At 39.0% G+C, this 18213-nt stretch overlaps 1 protein-coding gene across 1 annotated transcript in view; it reads left to right on the plus strand.

Moving 5' to 3' along the window:
* Positions 1-18213, plus strand: part of LOC105436718 (integrator complex subunit 1-like) — a 52422-nt gene that overhangs the window by 29319 nt on the left and 4890 nt on the right. The window contains exons 24-39 of the mRNA XM_030978793.1: positions 249-512; positions 1151-1262; positions 2608-2766; positions 3508-3580; positions 4817-4992; positions 5449-5630; positions 6917-7087; positions 8435-8621; positions 9181-9340; positions 10253-10540; positions 11495-11582; positions 13397-13668; positions 14841-14990; positions 15817-15930; positions 16654-16843; positions 17775-17902. Coding sequence (XP_030834653.1) covers positions 249-512; positions 1151-1262; positions 2608-2766; positions 3508-3580; positions 4817-4992; positions 5449-5630; positions 6917-7087; positions 8435-8621; positions 9181-9340; positions 10253-10540; positions 11495-11582; positions 13397-13668; positions 14841-14990; positions 15817-15930; positions 16654-16843; positions 17775-17902 — 2714 coding nt within the window. The remainder of the gene's footprint in view (positions 1-248; positions 513-1150; positions 1263-2607; positions 2767-3507; positions 3581-4816; positions 4993-5448; positions 5631-6916; positions 7088-8434; positions 8622-9180; positions 9341-10252; positions 10541-11494; positions 11583-13396; positions 13669-14840; positions 14991-15816; positions 15931-16653; positions 16844-17774; positions 17903-18213) is intronic.

Genomic DNA, 18213 nt, shown 5'->3' on the forward strand with positions numbered 1-18213 from the left:
TGCGCATGCGCAGTCATCCTGTTAGAGGTCGACTGAGGCTATTTTATCATAACTGGTGCCCAATTACTTCTGACACTTTCATTCTCCAAGCTATAAGGGGCTATAAAATAGAATTTGACCAGACACTCATGCACCCATGCCGCACGAAGCCAATCTCTTCCCACTACTCTCTAATAAAAAAAGATCAAACTTCAAACGGTAACTTCTCGTTTAATCTTTCTATTAATCTCTGCTTCTCCATCCATCAGGCGTGCCAAATCGACACTGACCCTCGAGCCGTCAGCGCCTACATCATCTTCCTCTCCCACCACGTCTTACCTGCCGACCTCAACGAGCTGGCCCAGGACCTCGCTCAGCTCATCGTGGAGCGGCCGACCATGCTGACCTGCATCCTGCCACACGAGGGCGCCTCACCGGCCGGAGACGAGACGTTAGCCGCCATGCTGCGCATCTTCAGCAACTATGTCATCAAGGCAATCAAGTCTACAGACGAGGAGGAGGGTTATAGATGGGTAAGAACAGGCTTATTAAAGCCACACTACACTTCTTATAGCTACTTGCGCCCTCTATATAGCAAACAATGCCTAATCAGTAACCATTAGTCCCCCATGATCCTCTTTTTCTTATGTTAATTTAGAGCTGAGTTGATGAAATACCTGTCAGTGACCACCCTGGGTGATCTAATCCCTCCTAGTTAAACTAGTACAGATGGCCTTTCAAACACTTTATGTTTTGGTTTGCCAATGTGTGTGTAGTACACGACTACCTTGTAATATTTACTCATTTTAATACGCTGTGATAAGAAATTTAACATTAAAAAAAAAAAAATATTGTAATAATATGTTGTATCCCCATTTTTGCTGCAATTGATTGTATCTTTTTCTAACAAAAAATACATTTTAAGGTCCTGTTTCAATGAGAAACCATTTTCGAGGGAAACAAAAATTGTGGTCTTTGTACACAGGTGGTCACTAAAGCAGGTTCGACTGTACTACATTGTAGTATTAACAAATGAATTACCTCTTGTTGTCATGCGTTGATAAATGTACCATGACTTCATAAACCTTTATGAATTGATGTTTATTTTATTTTTTTTACTTTCCTTGTAATTATGCATGTTGATTTGGTATTATTGTTTTCCCCCGTTTAGTCTGAGTCTCAGGACCAGGTCTTCCTACGTTGGCACAGCGGGGAGTCAGCCACCATGCACATCCTGGTCGTCCATGCAATGATCATCCTTCTCACGTATGGAGAACCTAAAGGTATTTATTTGATAAAAATCTCAGTAGTAGCTGTGAAGGATTAATGACTGCTTTGGAAGGGATACAGGAAGACCTTTACTCTGATTAGAGCTTGGGTCCATCTTTTTTTTTCTCTCGTTTTCATAATTCCAGGAGAGAACCCCTTTACTTCCAACTTTTCTGAAAATGACCTTCCTACATAGGTTTTCAGGGGGTGTTTCTCAAAGATCCCAAGTCGACCTTAACTCTAAGTTGAACTTAAATATTATGGAGAGCCATTTTTAGCCTTAACCCTTACTGTACTGGGGGGGGGGCCTGGGAGGCCCCCCCCCTCGACATTTTCGGAGATTGCGCCGCAACCGCTTGGAATTTTGAATTGCCGTTTCATGACTTTTTTCCCTCAAGTCTTACGCACATTTTGATACCATTTTCGTCGAAATCGGATATACCTGTAAGGCGTTACATAACAATTAGTATGCGCATGTCATCAAAAAAAAAAAAAAAAAATTGAAAATCCATCAAAATTTGCATAAATTATCATTATTAATTACATTAAAATAACTTTTTTGTGTTAGAAAAGAAGTTTCATATGAATAATGAGTTTCAACATTCAAAAAATGGAGTTTGACACGTTTTCTGTAAAATGCATAAAATTAGCGCATTTTGCATAATTAATTAGGCTAACGACAAAAATTTGCATATTCGGAAAAAACTAATTATACCATCTTGTTCCTTACGTAAATATCTACAAACATGCAAATTTTCGTGTTCATCGGACAATCGACGGCCGAGATCATAGGGGGGGCCTCCCAGGCCCCCCCCCCCAGTCAGTGGGTGCTCAAAATAGCCCAGTACAGTAAGGGTTAAAAGAAAATATATTGAAAAGTTAAAATTTAGGTATTTTAGACTTTTCATAAATTCCACATCAAGAACATGAAATCTTCTTGATAATAGAAAATTTGAATGATTTGAATCAACATTTTATAATAATAATAATAATAATATGGATATTTATATAGCGCCGGTATCCGCCAGGCTCTGACGCTCATGGCGCTGTACATACATGTATTACTATTATGCCTTTTAAAATAACTTTTACAAAATATTTTCATAGATGCTAACGGCTTTCCATAGTTGTTAAGTCCAACTTAGAGATAAGTTCAACTTAGGATCTTTGTGAAACGCCCCCCTTGTCACTTCTGTTTGTGGGGTACTTTTCACTTTGCTCATGTTATAATTATACGTTTTCTTCCTCTGCAAATATTTAAATACAATTACTACTTGGTATATCTGTTTTGCCTCTATTGATTTGTGTATCTGGTTAACTAAACTTCCGTTATCTACACCCCTCTCCCTCCCCTCCCAGTAAAGAGTGAGTTCACCTACCTGCTCGGCACATGGTGTCCCGGTAACGCCCCGCCCCCCTCGGCATACCTGGTGGACACGTCTGAAGAGGCCCTTCTGCTTCCTGATTGGCTCAAGCTCCGTATGATCAGGTCAAGTGTCGATCAGCTCGTCATTGCTGGTAAGTGTCTAAAACACACCTACTTTCAATTGTCAGATTCATGTCTTTTGATTGATTGATTGAGAGAGCATATAGCTCTCATTTATTTCTTCCAATATGTTCATTAAAAAAAAAAAAAAAATAACAGTATGTCATGCATGATTTCATGTTTAAATCAATATGTTTGATAACAGAGTAATACATACATATGAGCTAGTAATACAAAGAAATACAATGAAATGAAAGAAAAGGGTGTGTGTGCCAAAAAAAGCCTCAGAGACAGGGGCTTGTTAGGGGGGGGGGGATCACCAGAAAGTAAAGCAAAACAAAACAATAACAAAAATATTAATAATGTCAGAAGTCTGTGGTGAGAGGAGTAGTGTTTTCATTGTGCTAGGGATTTTTAATGACGATTAAAGTAACGTAATGCTCATTTGTGATATGTATTTTATAATCTTTTGAAAGGAGCACAAGGTAAATGATCCATTCTTCCCAATGTTATTTTACGATTGAAATGAATGCTCAAGAGATTTCCTATCAAGTATGACAGAAATATATGATTGAATTTGATTGAATCATTTGTGAGAAGATGATGATGTTCCATAATTGAGAGATAATTTTGCCTTAGTCCTGAATTCAAAGTGTAATAATAAAATTAAAAAATGAGTTGTAAGTAAAATAAAGGACATGTGAGATCTGAGTAATAGTATGATAATAGAGAAACTATTTATATATTGTGTATGTGATGCATTTTCTTTTCAGCTCTTCAAGACTTGGAGCCAGCTCAGCTAGTCTTGTTCATCCAGTCTTTTGGTATCCCTGTTCAAAGTATGAGGTAGGTCTGATATTTTGGGCCAACTTTCTTGCATATTGGGTTGATATAAGAGATTAGAATATTCTCGAGTACTGGGACCTGTTTCACGAGGCCTTTCTTTTAATGACAAAATTCAGTGACAAATAGTCTTTAAAAGACAAATTTCTTATCAATGCCATGATGAAACTCACTCTGACACCCCTTCTTAAGTCTTATCACAATGTTGATGAGTGAATCTGAGCATATATCTCTTCTTCTACAAGAGCTCAATATTTCATTGATAATTTTTCCTATTTCACATTTCTTGTGTCCAGTCAAGAAGGGTTTTCAAATAAACCAGTACAGGGACCCATTTCACAAAGCCTTTTTTCAATGACAAATGACAAAAATCAGTGACAAATCTGTTGATAACCAATCAGAAGCAAGGATTTTACTAGCTTATAACAAAAACTGTCATTTGTCACTGATGACAAGGATGACCAGTTTTGTGAAATGGGGCCGAGGTGTTCAGGTCATTCTTGATAATCACTACCCTCAATATATTTAGGCTCCAAATGGGCCAACAAATTTTCAAGTTGTTGGCAGGCTAATCATCATCCTCACTGGCTGATTTCTCAGTGACTACACATTTTGTATGAAATCCATATCGATGATACTAATTGCACCTGTAAAATATTTGGTGGATATGTTTCTGAATGGTGTGAATCCACTGCAACTAGTTTATTCTCATTCATGCAAAATTCAATATTATCTCTAACATACACAATTCAAACATTTCTTTTTTTCAATTATTTCTCATATAAAAGTATTCAATATTGTTGATAACTTGTTGTTAACATTGCTATTGAATTTATTAAAGCCCCTCTAAAGTGTTGGGAGCCCCAAATTTTCACTTAAATTGTATCATAGTGTGTAAGAGGATATCATTTAAGACACACTTCTGCAAAGATTTCCCTCAAAAAATGTGTTTGAAGACAAATATTGATGAAAGAATACATAATTTGGGTTTTCTGTTGTACGCAGAAAACATTAATTTTGTATTTTTTCATCAATATTCGACTTCAAACACATTTGTTTTGACAATCCTTGCAGAAATGTGTCTTAAATCACATCCTCTTTCACATTATGATACAATTTAAGTGAAATTTTGCCATCAAATTTTTGGGGCTTCCTATAATTAAGAGGGGGCTTAAAAGTTTTCATTCAATAAGCCAATCCATTATCTCCGGTTCTACCCCTTCAAACACCATCCTACAGCAAGTTACTAGCCCACCTGGATGCGGCGGTCGTCCAGATGCCCCAGGCCATGGATGCTGCGGTGGTAGACAAGTCTTACATGGCACAGCTGGTCGAGGTCCAGCAGATGAGAGGGGCTCAGGGGGGCTACCAGTTCCTAGGGCTACTCAATCACCAACCTAAAGAAGAAGAGAAAGGTAAATCAGAGGATACATGATTCAGAATTTCTAGTAAATGAGTGGAGAACATTTTCTTTATATTGACTGGGCTTGAGGGGTACATCAGAAATATTGACCAAGTTACATGTAAGATCATATTGCCCCGAGTTGAAGATGAGGGCAATATGGTCTTAGCGCAGTCAATATTTTTGATGTACCGCGAAAGAAGCCCTGTCAATATAATTATTATTACCAATATACAAGGCATTTTTTTTGTTTTTTGTGTAAGATGTTAATCACTTGCTGTCTAATTCTTATATATACTTCCTTTGCTGATAATAACCACCTTTCTGCAATGGTATCCTTCATTTTATATTGTCGCAATACATATTATCCCTTATCGATACGTCTGCCATACATGTACTAGGTGGAAAGCACTTTAAAAGCACCATTAAATTATAATTGTTATTTTGCCATTCGTTTCGCTCTAAACAGAAGATGAAAAGGCCATGGAAGTATCAGACTCGGAGCAAGAGAAGAAGCCCACTTTGGACCAGACAATGTTGAAGGATATCCAGGACCAGGACCAGCTCAAGAACCTGGTCCTGGAGCTTGTAGACCTTCCCCAAGCCACCACCATGTCAGACAAGAGGGACATCTGGAGAAACATGCAAAAGGTAAGATTATATTGCACCCCCCCCCCCCCCCCCCTGTAGTATGAAAAATAATGATCTTGCCCTCATGTTTTAAAAACTTGGGTTTCCTGTGGGTACGCTACTTTTTCTGTCCTTGTTACTACCGTAGTGCATCTTTTCTACAACTAGTACTAGCAGGCCTGATAAGTACTCTTTAAATCGGTTTCCCAATTTTGTTTTTTATTTTTCTTCTTTCTTTCCCCCCTGATTTTTCTTTTTTCCTTTTTTTCCTCCAATTTTTGTTCCTTCTTTTTCTTTTTTCTTTTCCCCTTATTTTCCCAATTTTTCCCCAATTTCCTTACTCAAAAGAGGGGAATGTTGTTAGATGCCATTTTTTTTTTAATTTCAAGGGAGGGGAGGTGGGGGGGGGGGGGGGTTGAGGGGGAAAAAAATCACCCATGTAATAGACCCTTTGGTTATCAGTGGTCAACTATAGCTCAAATGCAGCCACTGATTTGTGTGGAAAAGTCTCAATAGAACAGCTTGTCAACTTTTTGCATGTGAAGCTACGTCGTAACTCTGGTTTGATTTGCAATCTCTGTCAGTTAATTTGTCTTTAATGGAATACGATTGAATTAAAGATAGTCTTTTAACCTTTCCCTCCACCAAGGGATTCTTGGAAATGAAGATGCTATGATGAAACTCACTCTGACACCCCTTCTGAAGTCCTATCACAATGTTGATGAGTGAATCTGAGCATATTTATACTCTAGTCTCAAGTCACCTACCAAAAATGAAGCTAGATGAAATTATACCATTTCACTTGCCACAGAACTCTTTGCTTTTGCTAGTAAAATTGATGTACAGTCAAACCTGTCTATAGCGACCGCCCAAGGGAAATACAAAAAGTGGCCTTTGTAGACAGGTGGTCTTTCCGGCTGGAATGCTCCCCAGGGAGTTGAGATTGTGCACACAGTGTGTGCGGGCAAGCACTGAATCCAATGACCGGGGTAATAGTATATTTGTAAAGCGCTTAGAGACATTTGTATTAAGCGCTATACAACAATTAAATATTATTATTATTATTATTTGTAGACAAGTTCCCTTAGTACATGATTCAATGAGAAACCATTTTCAAGGGAAACAACAAATGTGGCCTTTGTAGACAGGTGGTCTTTGTAGACAGGTGGTCACTAAAGCAGGTTTGACTGTATTCTATTTGTGTATTTTACAGTTTCAATTTGACTCAAATTCAATCTCAAACATGGTACAAGAATGTTGCCCAGCATTCTTCAATCGCTTTGTCTCAATTTCTTTTGTATTTACAGGCCATGCTGAAAGAGAGAGGAGTTGGTGACCCTGGTCAAACGCTGTGCTGTCGACTAATCCAAGCATTGCGCTCTATTCTCACTGGTGACCACGCAGAGACCTTCATTGAAGCCATCCTTGATCACCCCAGCTACCCATGCTCTCTTCTCAAGCACATGGCATCTGTGCAAGTAAGTATGGTGGAATTACATCAAAGGGGAATACCCTAAAGTGAGGTATTGACATGAATATTCATGAGTTTAAGGTAATTTCTTAGTGATGATCTTTTGAAGATGTTGATTATTTTGAGCTCAATTTGCATACCTTAGCGACCCACGTGTTGTACTAAAAAATATGGCATCTATACAGGAATGATAATAATAGCTCATTCTTATTTAGCACTTTTTAGGATCGCAGTCCCTCTCAAAGTGCTTTACAGACATATATTATTACCCCGGTCATCGGATTCAGGCTTACCCGCACATATGTATGCACATTCTCCACTCCCTTGGAAGCATTCCAGCCAGGCATCATTTTTACAAGCGCATACTTGCTAATCTATCCACATAAGCTTTTGCATCCTACCAGGTACCCATTTAACACTTAATACCTAGTTGGAGAGTGGCAAATGTACATCAGTGTCTTGCCAAAGGACATTAGTGCCACAGAGGGACTTGAACCGCGGACCTTTTGATCCACAGTCCGGTGACATATCCACTTGACCACGACACCTCTGTAGTGTGTATGCTATGATGAAACTCACTCTGACACCCCTTCTGAAGGCACATCCCAATGCTGATGAGTGAATCTGAGCATTTTTCTGAAATCACCAAAGGCATCAGAACACATACTTGTATTTGGTGTATAACATTAATCATATAAATCAGTTGTGCTAATATCATCTGTTGATATGAGAGTTTGATAGGGGTTAGCAATATATCAAATACAGTGAAACCTGTCTGTAAAGACCACCCAAGGGAGACAAGAAAAGTGGTCTTTATAGGCAGGTGGTCTTTATGTACAGGTTCCTTTAGTACATGTTTCAATGAGAAACCATTTTCAAGGGAAATAAAACATGTGGTCTCTGTAGACGGGTGGTCTTTCTATACAGGTGGTCACTAAACCAGGTTTGACTGTACATGAGCCCTTCTGGCTCATATCAGACAATCAGTGTAATGTATCGCTTTAAAGGTAATACATAGGGTAACGTTTAGTAGGTTGGGTGGGGGGGCGGAGCTAATCTCCCGTTTATAATTGTATGAATTTAGTCAAGAGAACCTTGATGAACAATCTTAAGCCCCACTGCCTACTTATAGCTACTTGCGCCCTCTTTTTAGCGAACAATGCCTAATCGGTGCCTGTTTGTCCCCCATGATCCCCTTTTTCTTATGAAAATTGAGAGTTGATTTGATGAGATAACCACCTGTCGGTGACCTTACAGGTTGGTATGATTCCTCCCCTGACCAAACTAGTACAGACAGGCTTTAATGAGTACTCATGATTATATCCTACCTCTTGTACTCTTTCATTTTCTTAAGGAGAGGAAAACACCAAAGTCATCTCAATCAGACTTCATCGCCCTTCTTGAGATGCTACAAGGCACACTGCCCTCTACTGGCCAGCTAGTGTCAACCATCAAGGCCTGCATGCGGAGAGTTAAAGCAGGAACGAGAAGCCAACCAGAGAAAGTGGGAGAAGGGGATGAGGCGCGCAGCCTGGAGAAAGGTTAGTGCGGTGTTCATTGAGTTGTTTCTTTTTATGACTGTTGATATCTTGTGAATGTGTGGACAGAATTTATGCTACTATCTCCTAGGGTCCATTTTTTATTTCTTAGCACATTTTTTTGTTTCTTAGTACATGTAGTGTATGTGTTTGTGCTGATGATTTGTTTAATGACATTGCTGCATCCTTTGTCAGAAACAGGAGATTTTGTAAAGAAACGTGTGATATGATGAAACTCACTCTGACACCCCTTCTGAAGGCATATCCCAATGCTGATGAGTGAATCTGAGCACATACATTTGATGTGGATTGTTATAGATGGAATTTTTGGAAAGTAGTGGGGAAGGATGACTTGATTCATAGAATAGTTTTCAAGGTAGACGTAAACAATGTTATCCCCTTGCTGTTTAAGGTACAGCCTCACCATTCCTTTAGTGCAAGTTGAAAGTTACATTTGAGTACCGGTAATCTTTTATATTCCCTCTAGTCGCACAAGTGATATAAGATTAATTGGTCAATATTTGCTCTCCCTTTCTTTCTCTCTCTTATCTAACATGTACAGAAATGTTGAAGCCTCCGTCCCAAAGAAACCATCTTGAAGACTTATTGGAGGAATGCCTGGGAAGAAACGCAAACAAACAGACCCTGAATGCACATGCTCGAGCGAGCATGCTTACCAGGCTCATGCACCAGGAGTCTGATAGAAAAGATTCAGGGTTCAGGTAAAAATCTAGCCTCCTTATTGACTTCATATGCAATCAAATTAAATGAGTTCAAACAGTGATTGTATTTGCTTTGTTCTTCAAAATGTTGGTATAATGGAGAGAAAAAAAACCTGTATTGATGACGTTTGTAGTGGCCCAGTGATAATGAATTTCATAATGGAATTTGGTGAGTTTTAGAGACTAATTAAAACAATTGTCATCGATCGATTTTAATACCTTGTCCCGCATGTCCATGTCTATGTTTGGTTCAGGTAGTATATGCATTCTTTAATCATTTCTTGTAGATTTATAAACACATTGTTTAATTAACGAAACAAGGCAATGATGTATGTAACATGTGCAATGATGAAACTCACTCTGACACCCCGTCTGAAGGCCTATCCAGTGTTGATTAGTGAATCTGAGCATATAAACTTGATGTAGATTAAAGTAGTGGAAAAGGATGAATGGGTGCCTATTCGATCCACAGAATAGTTTTAAAGACTTCCAAAGTACTACACGTTCTACTACATTCAAATTCTTTTTGTTCCAATAAAAATGGAATTATCCCATAAAATTGGAATGATTTATTTTGAAAATTACCAATATGGACATTTTCTTGACATTCATCCTCACCCGGGGGTTGTTTCACAAAGATGCTAATTTGAACTTATCTCTAAGTTGGACTTAACTATTATGGAAAGCCGTTAGCATCTTTGAAAATAGTGGAATTTATGTTAACTCTAACATACTTGAATTTTTGCTTTCGAACATATTTTATTTTAAGGCTACAAATGGCTCTCCATAATTTTGAAGTCCAACTTTCAGTTAAGTTCGACTTAGAATCTATGTGAAATACCCTCCAGAACTCAGTTTACCTTGAAATGCATTAACATGTATATACTACTTTAAATCTTCTTCCACCAATAGCTCCTCAAAGACACAAACCTCGACCTGCGGCCTGCTCATGGACTGGCTGACCCGCATCGACCCGGAGGTCATAAGGTCGTGCCCTGACATCCAGGAAGAGGTCATGTTTAGGTCCAGGACCCTTCCAGTGAAGGACGCAGGGAAGGTCGCGGACTCCAGCGGTGATGGTCCTGGTACTGGTAGCGGAGGGAGTGGCTACCTCTTGGCCTTATTGACCCATCAGACTAGCTGGGACACACTGCATAGCTGCATCAGCTTCCTACTGGGAAGGGAGGATGCGGTGGAGAGGTAAATGATGGGATTGAGATGTTGACCAGTTCAAGAAATTACTCATGTCACATCTATTCTGCTAGAAATTACTTTATTACCAGCTTACATATACTTTACTGATCTCTGAGAAGTGTCTCTTTTGTTTTTAAGTGGCCCAAACATTGTGGAGCGTGTGTGCAGCGCTTTGTAACTGCAAGGAAAAGGCGCTATATCAAATATCTTTTTGATTGGATATCACTGCCTTTGTATCGTGTGTCTATATCATAGAATAATATTAGAGACTGTTTATCTCCTCGCCTGAAATATTTTATTTGTGAGTTTGAGAACAGAAATTATTAGACATATTCCATCAATGAAAATGTAGATATTTAAAAGAACAGACATCGCCCAAATGGACTGGATATGCAGTATTGTTTGGTTTCAAAATCTCCTTTGATTAGACAACTTGAATTGGTGCTCTACAGGATTGGACTGGATTGAATTGAATAGTTGATTGACATCACATTGAAATATGCATTTCTTCCATTGATCTATGATTTGATCCTACTTAAAGAGAAGGATGAGTTCTGGGAAGAGGTGAAAAATAATTTGTGAGCATTATCATTGTTATTATGCAAATGTGGAAGAACATCAGATAAAAAATGATCCCTGAAAACATGGCTCTTCAGATGCCTTGATATTTTGAATATGGCATGTCAGAGCATAACGATCGGGACAGATTTTTATTCCACATGTTTGTATAGTCCCATATACATCTTTCTGTGTACAGTGCTTGTAACTTTACTAAGACTAGGCCAAATTTCTTATTATATTGATGATTCCAGAACCTTGCAGTACACACCAATACTTATATGCTAGATGATCAACTTTTTCTGATCGATTCCACACCGTTTCTTTCACAATGCAATCGCATGACTAGAACTCAACTTCATCTTTAAAATGTGTCCCTTCTGTGTTTTCTTTCGTGTCTAGACTTGATTCTACAGCCGTGCTAGACTTCCTCTGGGCCTGTGTTCATATACCCAAGATATGGCAAGGGAGAGACACCAAAGCACCCAAGGTCAGTCATGTGATCATAGGAAATTAGCCAATCACAATGGCCTGTATTCTTCCAAACAAGTTTTACCTGACACAGTCTTAAAGTGACTCAGTAACATTGTCTCATACTCTTAAACAAAATCCTGGATTTAGCTCATGATGCGATGATAATTATAAACCTTTAGGTCAGTCAGGAACCCCATGACATTTACAAGCCAATTGCCTGTCTGATTATCAAGATCTTCATGATTGGAAAGCGAAATCAAATTTTCTGTTTTCCTAACAGTTTTCATTACACTGCAGTCTATTGGGGAAAATGAGTATGGTAAAACAGGTCACTCAAAGATTTTTACTTTTTTGAGGCACTATGTGATCATTTTGAAGCACAATTTTTTATTAGGGCTTCAATATTACACCATATCTGATCACATGTAGGGCCATGCATCTCAGATTTCACATTGTTAAACGATGCCTTTAAAGCTGAAACCCAATGTCAGATTGAAGGTCTTTGTCGAACTGGGAACCAGACATTCTGTCTCTATGCCTAGCGTTACTATTGTAAAGTTCTAAGCCCACATGCTCCATGTATTCGACGATGACCAAATATTTTAAATTTATGCTATGATGAAACTCACTCTGACACCCCTTCTGAAGGCACAGCCCAATGCTGATGAGTGAATCTGAGCATTCCACCTTTCAACGAGGGTAGTTTTTTCTGTTCTGAAAAAATTGACCAGTGTACAGTTTTGCATTTGCTTCCAACACTGTATTTCAATGAGCCTTTCATTTTCAAATCCGCTATTTTGCACCCGCTATTTTGCCTGCAAGTGTGAGGTGTGCCCAATTTGAAGATGTTTGTTAAGGCTTGTTCATAAAGACGGGGGAAACTGCTGCAAAAAAGCTACCGCATCCTGACGCATTTTGTTTGTTTAAATAGAACTAAATGACAACCGCATGCAACAAAGGCCTTACACGTGTTCACTGAGCTTTGTGTTATAAGTTATAGAAACGTGAAGCGTAATACACTTAAAGGTAAAGACCAGTTATGGTCATGCGATTGCATTGTGAAAGAAACGTTGTGGAATCGATCAGAAAAGGTTGATCATCTAGCATCTAGCATCTGCAAGGTTCTGGAATCATCAAAATGATAAGAAATTTGGCCCATTCTTTGTAAAGTTACAAGCACTATACACAGAAAGATGTATATGGGACTACCCTATATCTCTCACAGACCATGAGAGAAACAAATTTACCAAATATATGAATTAGTAGGCGGTTTTCCGGCAAATTTTGTATCATCATGTATTAGTCAAAACATATTCTTTCACATGATTGGTAATGAGAGCTTCCATTTCATTTTTTGAAGTTGGTGCGTTTCCAATACTGGTCTTTACCTTTAACATCATTAAAAAAACACATTTTTGCCGCATCATATTTGATCAAGGCTTTACTTTGCCTGATCAGGACTTGTCCTCACACAAGGTGATAAACCAACTCAGTCAATTGGAAATCGCTTCATTGGTAAATGCATCACTCTGCATATATTAAAGGCCCACTGTACTACTTGTAGCTACTTGCTCCCTTTATAGAAAGCAATGCCTAATCGGGGACCATTGGTCCCCCATGATCCTCTTTTTGATGAGATAGGGACCTGTCAGTGACCTTCCCGGGTAGTCTAATCCCTCCTAGCCAAAAAAGTACAGATGGGCTTTAATAGGCATTGTCACTGTGGAGGTGTCCTGCCTAGCTCAATTTGTTTCACCAGTGTGGCATTTTGTGTTGTGTGTGCATGCTGAGTCTTGTGATTTATTGTGTACCATGCCGTTTCATTCACAGAGATATGCTGACGAGAACATCCTCATGATAGACCCTCGACAGCTCTGCACCTTGGCCGACTTCATCATCACAGAATGTCAGGTGACATCCCCAATCCTCAACGTCCCGTCCTCGCCGACCTCCTCCAGTAGAGCGGCTGGCGATGGGGCAAGCAGGGGCGGCTGTCCTTCGCCATCTGCCAGGTTGCCCTTGCTTCTGAACTGCTGCAGAGGCAGCGCAGAGCTGATCGGGTCTCTGGTGGAGCATCTCAGCAGGAAAGCTCAAGAGGCGAGGTGAGTGTTGCAGGTGCTCTGATTTCTGGTGTATTTGGATTGCATTAAAAATAGTTCTGTGGGAACCAGATGCTCAATGTGCTTTCAAATTTCTGAGGATAAAAGTAATTTTTCCTTCTCGAAGCAAAATCAGCCGATCAGGTTGTGTGGCATTATGGTCAGTGAGATAATATGAGAACAAATGCAAAGGGCAATATTTTATTCATTTTTAAAGAAATAAAATCTGTAGACCCACACAGTAAATTTCATCTTTGTTTTGTTGATTTACTAAGTGGATAAAGAAAACAAATCTATCCATGTAGTTTACACTAAAATGGGATCTGGAATTTTGAGAGATGGTGTAAGTGAAGATGCTATGATGAAACTCACTCTGACACCCCTTCTGAAGGCCTTTATCAATGTTGATGAGTGAATCTGAGCATCCTAATGGCCCATCCTAACTTACTCAAGTGGGAGGGGCAGGAATTTCTTTTACATTTTAGCTTTCGAATATGCGAGTTCACGGTTGCAGTCTGAGCATGAGCAGATAAAGGTCATTGGAGAACAAATTGTGAAATACACAGATACAAAATACTGGATACGTGCTCCTGAAAGTTATGTTATCATTATTAATTTATGCACAAGCAGTGCACTCCATGATACACAGGTGGAAGTATTCTTTGTAAAGGGAAAACAAATTTGGGCTATTTATGTGGCACCTCCGACCCTGTAGGAGTGATTATTTCAAAATGTACAAAGTGGGACCTCTTCATGTTCTGAAGATCTGTGGATGTTTGGGGTCATGTGGGACATGTGCTAAATGTAAACTGGTCTATTGTATGCCAAACGGTAACAAATGCTTTTGTCATATTTTAGATTCCTTAAATCTTGAGAGATTTCTTTTGCAATTGGTGGCAGGTTTAACCTTGATAAAAGCTGACATGCATAAGGGGCTGTTCAAACTGGGCCTTCTTTTGCTTCCACCTTGCATTTTTGTCCTGGGCATTGTTTGATGGTTTTGATTTCTCCTGAGTTGGTCGTCATCCTGATAAGATAATCAATTCTTGCAGCTGAATAAGTACTTTTTGTGTTTGTTTATGCCATTGTCGGGCTGTAATCCTTCTTTCTGCACTATAAAATAAAAGTGTTGACATAAATATGATTTTCTTTTCTTTCTTTTTTTTTTACATCAGTACATCTGGTAGTCTGTACCAGAATCTTCTCATTGAGGTCTACATTCAGATGCCTAAGGCTCTGGAAAAATTCATGGAGGACATCTCGACTGCTGGATACCGGCCCCACGGCATCGGTGCATCCAGCTATATTGATGCACTGGTTCACAGGTAAGACGGTACTTCATTTAGATTTTAAACCAAAAGTGAAAATCACTATTGGATCAATTCCTGTTGTGTCTTTCCACCGCAGATATATAAAGTACATGGTGTTTCAGGTGTTATTTATTAAAAGATGAAATGTTTTAACAATGATATCTAAGTTTTACAACCCTTCTGTAATGAATATATCCGTCCCTTAGAATCTTTTGATTCTTTGAAGTCTAACCTGAATACAGTCGATATATTTTACATTTGTGCTATGATGAAACTCACTCTGACACCCCTTCTGAAGGCACAGCCCAATGCTGATGAGTGAATCTGAGCATTCCATCTTTCAACGAGGATAGTTTTTCCTGTTCTAAAAAAAGGGACCAGTGAACAGTTTTGCATTTGCTTCCAACACTGTATATCCTGCAGTCTTGTTTGTACTTCTTCCTCACTTTCTTAATGTCATAATGCTCCTCCGATTAGTACTACTAGATGGATGTCACACTATAAGTGCATTAAGTTATCAGTATTCTTATGATATATTTTGGTAGAAAATGTAAGATGTCTGTCCTGATACCTTGATCCATGTACATCATTTGATGTGTTACTCTCTTTATTTGACCTTATGCTATATTTCTTCTGAGTGCATCAGTTGGCTGGGCAGAGGGACCATTACGGTTACAGTGATTAAGTTTACTCTCTTCTTCCCTGGCCGCCATCTTTTGCACTCAGAATATTGCTACAAAAATCTGTATTTTGTAATCACCATGATTATATTGTTTATTGTTATATTTCTTGAAAGTGCCGAATAAGTAATGAATAGATAAAATAAATCACCTTTGTACAGGTTGCTGACTGTCCTGTCAGACAGGAAGCGGGATGAGAACAATAAACAGAAGGTGGAGGACGCCAACGTGATCTGCCGCAAATTGGCAACCATGCATCCTTTAGTCTTCTTCAGGTAAGTTTGATGCTTATTTGAAGCAGAGATTGCAAAATGGCTAACATGGTTTTATGATCACAAAGGGGAATTAGTGGGGGAAATCTTAAGATGCTGAAACTGTTTTACATCAGTCATACCTCCAAACTCCAAGGCAACCGATTTCTGGCCCTTTGGGTAAAATGATCTTAGTTTGGTCTGTTGTTGGTCTGGTGTCAGCCTTGTTTGTGTGACTGAGGTCTGGTACCTTTTTTCCTGTTATATAATGTATGCTGCTACAACACCGGTCAGTACCTACATCCTACAAAAGAGCTCCTGCAGTCAGACATGGTTGTAGATGCTCTGGTCCAACAGTTTTGGAAACGCCTCCCTCTCAAAAAATAAAATGGAAGCTCTTATTACCAATCATGTGAAAGAATATGTTTTGACTAATACGTGACGATACAAATTTTCCCAGGAAACTGCTACTAATTGATATATCGCGTAGTCCCATATACTTCTTTCTGTGTACAGTGCTTGTAACTTTACCAAGACTGGGCCAAATTTCATTTTGATGATTCCAGAACCTTGCAGTACACGCGGATACTTTTATGTTAGATGATCAAACCTTTTCTAAATGATTCCACAGCGTTTCTTTCACAATGCAATCGCATGACCAGAACTGTCTGTACCTTTAAGCTATTTCACCTGTTGATTGAAATTAAGTTGATTTTGATTTCCAACTACATATCCATCTCACTCCAGACAATTGTCGCTGCTTGTGGTGCTGATGCGTGGCCGCACTCAGCTCAACTGGAGGGAGTTCCGTGGGAGCGGCCATCTTGGATTCTTCCACCACGTCGTGGGTCTTCTGAGTCTCCTGCAGCCTGGTCTATTCCAGGAAGATGGGAAAGCCGTCAACGGAATCATGGAGGCGTTCTTTACCGTCTTGCAGGTTGGTTTCAGGAGAATTGTGAAGATTGATTTGATATGGAATAAACAGGCCTGATAATTACCAGATATAAATCGGTTTCCAGATTTTTTCCAGAATTTTTTTTTCTTCCAGATTTTACCCCTATTTTCCTGTTTTTTCCCTCAGTCATAACATCTAGTATAAGAACTAAATTTACATGTAGGACATTGTAACTTTACCCTTGCTTGGTGGATTTAAGATTAGATAAACTGAAATCAATTTTGCATACCTGGGGGGGGGGTGTTTTACTAAGATCCTAAGTTGAACCAGGCCTGATAAAATCCAGACTTTTTTTTTTTTTTTTTTTTAACAATTTTTTTTTTTCCTTCCCTGTTTTATCTTGATTTTGCCGATTCTCCCCTTATTTTCTCTATTCTTCCCTATTTTTTTTCCCAATTTTTTCCCCAATTTTCTTACTCGAAAGGGGGGAATGTTGTCAGATGCCATTTTTCCCAGCGTATCCTCTTCTTTTTTTACCCAAGGGGGGGCGTGGTTGAGGGGAAAACAAAAAAAAAAATTTTTTAGTGCTCACTATCACCCCTGGTTGAACTTATCTTTAAGTTGGACTTAACAATTATGGCAAGCCATTAGCATATTTGAAAATATTTTGTAAAAGTTATTATTATCATGTGAGATTTCATTTTCTTGATGTGGAATTTATGAAAAGTCTTAAATAGTTCAATTTTTGCTTTTGAATATATTACATTATAAGGCTACAAATGGCTCTCCATAATTTTTAAGTCCAACTTGAAGATAACTTCCACTTAGGATCTTTGTGAAACAGCCCCCTGGTGACCCAGGATTTTTTTAGTGCATCTTGGGGGCTTCTAATGCCTCAGCTACAGAGGAAGTAACGCAGTGTACAGTCAGATAATGATAATATGACTCGTACTGTGTTCTTCTCGCCCTACAGCGTTACGGTTCCTCCAAGAAGCCGATCGAGAGTCTGGTGACAAGATTTGTGACCCTGCTCTACCAGTACAGCAGTAGCAACCCCTCCCAGGCAAGATCCGTGCTGCAGCAAAACAGTGCAACTCTGAAGTGAGTAGAAATCACCTCTGTGCTATACAACAAGTCTGGGTTCTATGGCAATAAGCCAGTTCACGGTTGCAGTCTGAGCATGAGCTCAAATACACGGAGAGGAAATACTGGATACGTGCTCATGAAAGTGATGTAATCATTATTCATTCGTGCACAAGCAGTGCACTCCATGATACACAGGTGGAAGTATTCTTTGAAAATGGGAAACAAAGGCTATTTCAAAGTGTACAAAGTGGGACCTCTTTATGTTTTGAAGATTTTTGGATATTCGGGGTCATTGCAGGCATGTGCAAATGTGAACTGGTCTATTG

This window comes from Strongylocentrotus purpuratus, unplaced genomic scaffold (genome assembly GCF_000002235.5).
Source record: "Strongylocentrotus purpuratus isolate Spur 01 unplaced genomic scaffold, Spur_5.0 spur5_contig_815, whole genome shotgun sequence".
In the NCBI taxonomy this organism is placed as follows: Eukaryota; Metazoa; Echinodermata; class Echinoidea; order Camarodonta; family Strongylocentrotidae; genus Strongylocentrotus; species Strongylocentrotus purpuratus.